The following is an 8,607-nucleotide window of genomic DNA, read 5'->3' as shown; positions in this document are numbered from 1 at the left end:
CCCGCCCCGCCCCCTCTGCCTCACCGCCGCCTCGAGCTCGCCGCCGCACCGCCCGAGCGCGCCGCCGCCGCGCTCCCCTGCCTCTCGTCTCACTGGTTTGTGGGCCAGAGGGCAGACAGGGGCGGACAGGAGCGGACGAGAGGGGCGAGGAAAGCGTCCGTTTTCTGTCCGTTCGGGAGCATTCATGGCTCAAGTTTGGTCTAGGTTTGGGGTTGAGCCGGACAAAAACGTACGCGAACGGACGTGCTTATCCGTTTGGGTGTGCCCGCTGGGCCAGATTTTGCCCCATACGGACAAAGCCGGACAAGATGGGGTTCTGCGATGGAGTTGGCCTAATAGATGAAGAGAAAACAAGCACTACTCCGTGCTAGATCTCACTGAAGAAAGAAACTTTTTTTCTTCTCTTCAGACAGAAATAAAATACTCCCTCCATTCCATAATATAGTGTTTATAGATTTTTGTAAAAGTCAAACTTTGCCAACTTTGACCAAGTGTATAGAAAAAACTATCTACATCTACAATACCAAACATGTATATTTTGAAAGTATAACTCACGATGTATCCAATGATGTGCATTTGGTATTCTAGATGTACCTACTTTTCTCTATAAACATAGTCAAAGTTTGTAATGTTTGACTTTTGTAAAAATCTATAAACACTACATTATGAATTGGAGGGAGTACAAAGGAGAAGCTTCAGCGCACGAGCATGCAGGGAGGTTCTAGGCAATGCTATCTAACTAGATCGGGACCGCGCCCTGGCGCGAGGGTGCCGGTCAAAGCATTTTGTTGAAGCACGTAATACTATGTCAATAGGAAACCAGGTATAGCATTTGCACTTAAACAGGATCAAGCTCGGTGTGTTCATACAACCACGAAATCGCGCCTTGGCGCGCGTTGCCCGTCCAAGCGTTGTGACCCAGTGTGTATAAATCTTGTACATTCAAAGAAAATTACAACTCTTTTAGGACTAATCACAAACAGTAAAGATATATGCTAAAAACATGGTAAGCTGAGGATACTAAGTCAATAGGGTAATTAATTTTGCAAGCACATCACAAAATTTGTTTCAAAAAGCCAGATTGGCAGTGCCAGATAAGACAACTGGTTTGCATCAAGTTCAGTACAAAGCAAAAAGATTCAGGAACCATGCATCATCGACAACATAATATAATTAAAAGAAGATTTTTTTTACCTATAGTCCATTTCCTTATTTATATGAAATACACAGGGCAAATAGTCCCATATCTTCAGTTGCGCAACAAAATAAAAGAAGATTCATGTACATATCAGAACTAAGATTATCCAAATTCCATCTCTCGGTCATGAAATATATTCTTCAGTTGCACACCAATAGTTGTCATTCCAGGATAAAATCAAATCCAGTCTTCCACATACCCTTTGTCCAAGACAAAAAGAAATGCACAAATATTGAGCATCATAAGGAATTGTTCTTGGGTCTGTACAAAGCATACTAAGTTACTAACCCCATTAAAATTACGTGCATGGAGGCGAGATGCAAGTACGATAATTAACCAACTCAACTGCGTTAATCCTCAAAATAAAATTCCAGAAAGAACTTGATTTTTAAAACTACTTCATCAATGCCATGGTTTCTCATCTATTGGTTGCGAGTAGAAAATAGAGCATTAAACCTATACCCATCCTCTGATTATGTACGTGTCATGCCAGATTACTACACTTGGAACCTTCATATATATATGGGGATAGAATGGGGAGGGTAGGGAGGGGGCAGAGATGGAGGTACCTAGAGGACATGAAGGAGGTAGTAGAGGCATTCCAGGAATTTTTTTCCATGATATAGATCACGAGCACCATCCTTTCACGCAACCACAGCAAGATGATCTGAAATAAGGTGGTAAGCGGATTAAGCAACAATCTTATTTTGGAGAATAGCTTATTTACCAGTTACCACACGCAGTTGAGGCACTGCCATGGAACTGTCAACTGCTTACGAGGCAACCTTTTATAAACTCCAATGTATTGAAGGGTTATTAACTAAAAGCACACACAAAATACAAATTTTATGATTCCTGGATATAACTCGCGTCTTCTGGATCAAAAACCATTAACAAACATTTTGGATCAATTTCTGCATAGTGTAACCACATGAAATCTCAATAACTGTGAAAATTGCGGAGTAGCGCATGTTTCAGAAAATGATAAGAGGTTCCCTAATCCCTGCCACAACGTGATGAAGCTTTGAAACTACATATACCAAGATTTTCACTGGACCATTCAAGACTTGGACCGAAGATACAAAAGTTGCATCTAACTCCTCCTTCTAGGGATTCCATAATAATAATGAAATACTTCAAAATATAATAATCCGAAAATCATATATAAGAACAATGCAAATCAATCTTGCAGCACCTCCTAAAACATTTTACAGAAAATCCAACCAAACATTCTCACGCAATTAGAAACTACTTTAAATAGGTGGTAACAAATTGGTAGTGTAACAAAGAATTAACATCTATACCTGGATCAGTTCGAAAGCAATTTTAGGTGTAATGTCAACACCTATCTGGTAGCAGTCAAAAGCAGCACGGTAATTCCCAGTTGCTTCATGTTCCCTGGCATGCTCAAGATTTTCCTTTCGTGACCTGAACGATTGCATGATTAGCATCCAGTAAATAATACTGTAAAATGACTACATAGAGATTTGACATTAGGTAATGATACTACAACTGCACTACATATGTAGAGAGCCCCAGATGACCATAATAGTAGCTCGTATACAAAGAATCTTGACAGCTGAAATACATTAGACTATTACCCTCAAAGAAGAGCATACCTTGCACGTTTGACCTCTTGTTCGCTCTTCATTGGAAAAAAGCCTCCATCAAGTACAAGAATTGGCTTCACACCGTGGTGCCGCAACAAGTTAACCCTATGCATGCAGTACTCAATATGCCTGGTCAAATTCAAGGGGGCAAACACATGTGAGCTTATGGTGCTGCACTCAAGATGTGATAGTGAGTTGCAGTTGTGCATAACTCTATGTTCCTCTGCACTATGGTTCGGTGACAAATGAATTTCATAAAAGCTATGAACAGAACAATGAGCAACTCGGTAACTCAGTAGCAGTTGCCATAATTGAAAGGACGGGGCAGAAAGACAATGAGGAAGATGTCTACAAAACCATGTCATGTGTCCATGGCTTAACTAATTCCTGATGCTATAAACCAAGGTGCTACAGAGATTTAACTCGAGATTTCACCAAACATGAATAAGAAAATGATGGTATTAGTGGCTGTCGTGGTTCTAACTCTGATAGTGATGTAGGGGGGTACGTATGGAGAGGCTAGATCTCAGCTATTGGGAAGTTGTAAACACACCAAGATGTACGAGTTCAGGCCCTTCGCGGTGGAAGTAACAGCCCTACATCTCGGTGCCCGGAGGCGGTCGACTGGATTACTGGCGTGTGAATAACAGGGGTGCGAACCCTTCATACTGAGGAGGGGGGTGGCTTATATAGAGTTCGCCGGCCCTCTCCTGCCCTCAGTAATGCAGGGTTTAAGGTACATTTAAGGTTGGGCGTTACTGGTAACGCCCCTAATAGAGTGCTACAATGACCATAAAGACTACTTAATAGCCGACCGTTTGCCTGCGGAGTGACTTCAAATCTCCTGGCGGTCGAGTGGCTAGCTTCATGGTCGGGTGGTAGCTTCTTGGTCGAGTGTCTTGAACCCGTCGAGTGAGATACCTTCAAGTCGATTGAAAGGTGACTTCTTCTAGGGATGTCCTTGGGTAGGGCTCTTTGGACGGGTCCGTGCCCCTACCCTAGGTACATAGTTTCATCATTAGCCCCCGAATGGATCGAGGTTAGAGTGGGGAAAGAGTTGGGGATCTTCCCGACTGGTTCTTTGGGCTACACGAGTGCCTCGTTTTGGGCCAATCGTCACGGATGACGTTATCAACGTCTTTTAGTCGCCTTGATCCATTCCAGGCCTATCGTCGAGTGAATTTCTTTACTTGTGACATACTGAGCACCGGCGCGATCGGGGTCTCCTATTTTGACAAGTTGTTCTGTAGCCTGCGGATGTCGCAGGATTCGGATTTTGGGAAGCGCGCGGGACGGGAGCGGCCGTAGTAATCGGAAGCGATAAAGCGGAAGCCCCTCGATCCCCGCGTCGCCTTTTTCGCCACGTACCGCGCGCGCGTCTGCTGCGGGATTTGACTGGATAGCCTGGGCCTACCAGTCAGCCACTCGAAAGCGGCCCCTTATAAGTTGCCGGCTCGGGGTTTCCAAACAGTGCGCCCCCTTCTGCTTTCTTCTTCCTCTCCCCCTTCACAAGTCCTTGCGCCACCTCCGTTCTCACCCTAGCGCCGCAAGCCCGTTCGAGATTTCGCCGGCGACGATGGTGAAGGGCAAGACGACTGCTCTGGAGTGCGTGAAGAAGGCGGCGGCGGCGGGGAAAGGGAAGAGGTCTGCTCGGGGCGGATCTTCCTCTAGGACCGCTCTGCCCAAAGGTTGGATCCAGGGCGACTGGATGCCGTCGGTGCTCCGGCAAGAGGATCTCGACGACATGGTCGAGGGGGGAGTCATTCCCCACGAAGCCGCGCGTCTTCCAGGGGGAGATCGAACCTTAACCCCGCGACGGTGAGTGCGTGCTCCTAGCCACCCACATCGACCGAGGGTTTTCTCTGCCGCCCCATCCTTTTTTCCGGAGCTTCTTGAACTTCTTCGGAGCGCAGCTCCACCACTTTACTCCCAACTCCATTGTATACCTTGCCGCTTTCATTTCCATGTGTGAGGCTTTCTTGGGTTGCCGCCCCCATTGGGGACTTTTCAAGCACATCTTTACCTGCCGTTCTCAATCGGTCAAGAAGGCCAAGTCGAGTGACGAGAGGACGCAGGTGATCCAGTTGTGCGGGGGCTTGGCGATCCAGACGAGGGGAAGAGCTGTTTTCCATCCATTACTTTCCCGGAGTCGGTCCGTGGTTGGCAGGCGACCTGGTTCTACTGTCAGGACCAGGCGACCCCAGGACAGTCGACTGGTCTTCCTCCTTTCTCCCTCGACCGAGCTGAAAAACCCGCTTCTCTAAAAGTGACGCCGGAGGAAAGGGCCCAAGTCAAAGTGTTGGCCGGTCGAGTGGTCGAGCTTGTCCGTGAGGGTGTGACTGGGATGGACCTGCTGGAGGTCTTCCTCCAGAGGCGCATCCAACCGCTCCAGGCCCGTGACCACCCGATGTGGTTGTACTCGGGTCTCGATGACACCACTCGGATCCACCCGGAGAAGGTCACCGACGAGATGCTGGAGGGGTGGCTGTCGAGCATCACGGGGAACAAAGACAACCCCCGAGGAGCCAGGAGGGTAACTCCACTCGACAACTCGTATGAAGTGGACCAGGTATGTCTTTATGCTCCCGACTGAAATCTTGTGTTCTGCATTGGTCTTCTTTGAGTTGGTCGATTGACTTTTGTCTTGTTTATTGCTTTCCAGGCGACCACCGAGATGTACTCGACGCCCAACGGGGCTCAGGAGCCAACTGAGGAAGGGGAGGCGAGTAGAGGCGAGAGCGGGGACGACCAAGGCGAGTGGGAGTCCGACGGTGAAGGAGAGGGAGACGACAACGTCGACTCTAGCGAAGAGGAGGAGGAGGTCGAACCCCCTCGCCCAGAGGGGCGGTCCAAGCACACACACGACCCGGCGCGGGAACGTGGCAAGGCGACTGCTTCTGTTTGGCAGTTGTTGAAACGCCCTCGGACCTATTCTCCTACGCCGACTGGGAAGGCTCCCAAGCAGCCACGCACGACGCTGTCCAAGCCGCCCAAGGCTTTGCCGAAGATGAAGATAGCTGTCCCTACCATTTCCGGGTAATAATAAAACTTGCTTTCCTTCGTCGACCATGGACACATCCTTGGTCGATTCATTGAGCCAACTGATTGACTTTCGAGATTTGCAGCGCTGCTACTTCTGAGGTCTCCGCCAAGGACGACGACCAAGAGATGGAGGATGCTGTTACCTCCAACCCTGGTACGATTATTGACGTTTTGCTTTGAGTCGACTGATCTTTTATTGCAACTCCGGTCAATTGAATGTTTCTCTTGCAGCCCCTCCTCATGTTATCGACCTTCCGGATGACGACGACAACGAACCGCTGAGAATGAGGAGGAACAAGAGGTCGTCGGCTGACAAGACCCCCCAACCTGCTCCGGAGTCTGAGGCCATGGCTCGGGATGGTGGTGACACCACTCGGGCTTCTGTGACTTTCGCCATTCCTCTGACGAGCGCGCGGCCTTCGGCGTCGACTGCGGATCCACCTTCACTTTTTGCTGTGTACCCCGTCCCTGAGGACCAAGCGGCTGCTGCAAAGGAGGCTATACGCCAGGCGGGGATCATGATGGAGCAAGTGAAGATGGCTCGGGAGGCCAGCCAAGCAGCTTATGACGTGAGTTCGGCTCTTCAGAGCAACGTCCAGGTCAGTCGACTCAACACTTGGTCTTTTATGATATGCTGTTTGAAGAGTCTCTTTTCCGAAGATCTTTTGTATCTGTATCTGTACACCCACTGGGTGTGTCTGCCAATCCTTGGACGAGTGGGGGCACGCTAAGTGCACCCACTGGGTGTAGTCCCCGAGACTACGGTGGACTGCTGGCAGTCGACTGTAGTCTTTACATTGTGCTGTTGTAGCTGTATTTCTTCACTCGGTGTGGTCGGGCCAGGTCGAGTGGAACTGTATCCGGTCGACTGCGGGCAGTCAACTTTTTCTCTCTTTCTCTTTTTTTGGTCGAACCAGTGGGGACACGCTGAGTGCACCCATTGGGTGTAGTCCCCGAGACTACTGTCGAATGTTTTTGATTCGGCTGTGGTCTTAGAAACGTCATCATTGTCTCTTAGTTACTCGGAAGCAACTTATCTTGGACGTTTGTCGAGTGATTTTTCTTTTTACAGAAATCTTGCGAACTTGTAGCTCGCTATACTGAGTTGGAGAAGCAGAAGATTCAACTGAACCTTGATCTGGAGCTGGCCAGAACAGAGCTGCAGAAGGTCAGAGATGGCGCCGCAGGTAAGACAACTTTGTCGACTGGCTAGCTTTTAGGCTTGAGTATCCTTCTGCTATTTCCGATTCAATCATCATTTCTTCGCAGAAAAACTGAATGAAGCTCTAGCGAAGAAGGATCAGGACTTGGCTGCTGCTCGTAAGGAGGCTGATGACAAGACCGCTCTGGCCGTACAGAAGCTGGCTTCGGTCGACCATTTAGAAGAAGAGAATACCAAGCTGAAGACCGCTCTGAATGAAGCCAACAGGGAGTGTTCACGTTGGAAGAAGGAGAACCTCACCCTGAACGAGAAGATGGAAGGCATCGCTCGCAGGAGGGACGACCTGGAGAGCTACTTGAGGAGCCTTGCCAAGAAGTTGTACATCAAGCTTGAAGGTGCACATTCAGTTCCGACTGGTTTTTTTTTTGTGTCGACTCAGTCTATGAAAATTGACTTATCCTTGGATCGTGTATGCAGAGCTTTGCCAGAACTTTGAAGAGGAGACTGGGCGGATCGAAACAGGCTTGGATCCAATCAACTCTCCCGTGACAGATGAAGCTGCCATGAATCTGCTCCGACTGGAATCTCGCATTGACGGCGTCGTGGACTACTTGGCTCGACTGAAGGTTGCCATGTCACGGATCGACCCGGCACTTTGGCCAGAGGCTACGCTCCAAAACGATCTCGAGTCTCTGATGACTCGACTTAACGGAATCCCTGACCGAGTGCAGGAGTGGAAGAAGTCTTCTGCTCGGTGTGGCGCTGATGTGGCTCTGTCTCTGGTCCGCGTCCATTGCAAGGAGGCGCGAGAAGAGAAGCTGGCCGCCATCCAAGTTCCCAATACCAGGAAGCACAACTTTCAAGATTTCATGGAGACTTTCATCGCTGCTGCCACCCGTATTGCAGACGGGATCGACTTGGACGAGTTCGTCGCCCCTTCCAGTCCTCCACCTGAGGAGTGAAAAACTTTTAAGCTCCACTTTAAATTTGCCTCGGAATGCCGAGTGGATTTTGTAACCGTTAAACTCCGTCGAGCTGAGGGCTCAATTACTTTGGCCTGAGGTCTGGGACCTTTTAGGCTTTATCTGATCTTGATTTCTTGTTTGAATATCTTCATGGTTTGATTCGTCGAGTGGATCTTGATCTTTACTCGGAATAACCTTGTATTTGCGGCGCAGCTCCGAAGGGGAAGGTAGCAGTCGACTCGCGGATTAGGTTGTGTCTTGTACTTAGGCGAGCACTGGGCTGCGGCTAAGCCTCCGAGTGAGAGGTTCGCTCTCCACTCGATAGGATATTTAAACACTTAGGCGAGCGTTGGGTTGCAGCTAAGCCCCCGAGTGGGAGGTTTGCTCTCCACTTGGTAGGATTTTTTCGAACTTAGGCGAGTGCCTGACTGCAGCTAAGTCTTTAAGCGGGAGAACTTAGGCGAGTACTGGACTGCAGCTAAGCCCCCGAGTGGGAGGATCGCTCTCCACTCGGTAGGATTTTTTCAAACTTAGGCGAGTGCCGGACTGCAGCTAAGTCTCTAAGTGAGAGAACTTAGGCGAGTGCTGGACTGCAGCTAAGCCCCCGAGTGGGAGGATCGCTCTCCACTC

The 8,607-nt window shown here is 49.0% G+C and overlaps 1 protein-coding gene and 1 pseudogene across 3 annotated transcripts in view; one reads left to right on the top strand and one right to left on the bottom strand.

Annotated features, from left to right (window-relative positions):
* The window catches only part of LOC119316202, a 46,004-nt pseudogene that overhangs the window by 4,510 nt on the left and 32,887 nt on the right, over positions 1 to 8,607 (top strand).
* LOC119318711 (exonuclease 1-like) overlaps positions 1,154 to 8,607 on the bottom strand; it is an 18,447-nt gene continuing 10,993 nt past the window's right edge. Inside the window, exons 2-5 of one of the 3 annotated variants that reach the window (XM_037593303.1) lie at positions 2,818 to 2,937; positions 2,503 to 2,626; positions 1,768 to 1,865; positions 1,154 to 1,398 (exon numbers count right to left, since the gene is read on the bottom strand). In XM_037593303.1, the coding sequence (XP_037449200.1) occupies positions 1,323 to 1,398; positions 1,768 to 1,865; positions 2,503 to 2,626; positions 2,818 to 2,921 (402 nt within the window). In that variant the 5' untranslated portion in view covers positions 2,922 to 2,937 and the 3' untranslated portion in view covers positions 1,154 to 1,322. Of the gene's footprint in view, positions 1,460 to 1,767; positions 1,866 to 2,502; positions 2,627 to 2,817; positions 3,340 to 8,607 lie in introns of those variants that run through there. The other 2 variants (XM_037593302.1, XM_037593301.1) reach the window with 2 other exon arrangements.

The sequence above is a fragment of the Triticum dicoccoides genome, chromosome 6A (assembly GCF_002162155.2).
Source record: "Triticum dicoccoides isolate Atlit2015 ecotype Zavitan chromosome 6A, WEW_v2.0, whole genome shotgun sequence".
NCBI lineage: Eukaryota > Viridiplantae > Streptophyta > Magnoliopsida > Poales > Poaceae > Triticum > Triticum dicoccoides.
This window is presented reverse-complemented; position numbering and strand designations above follow the sequence as displayed.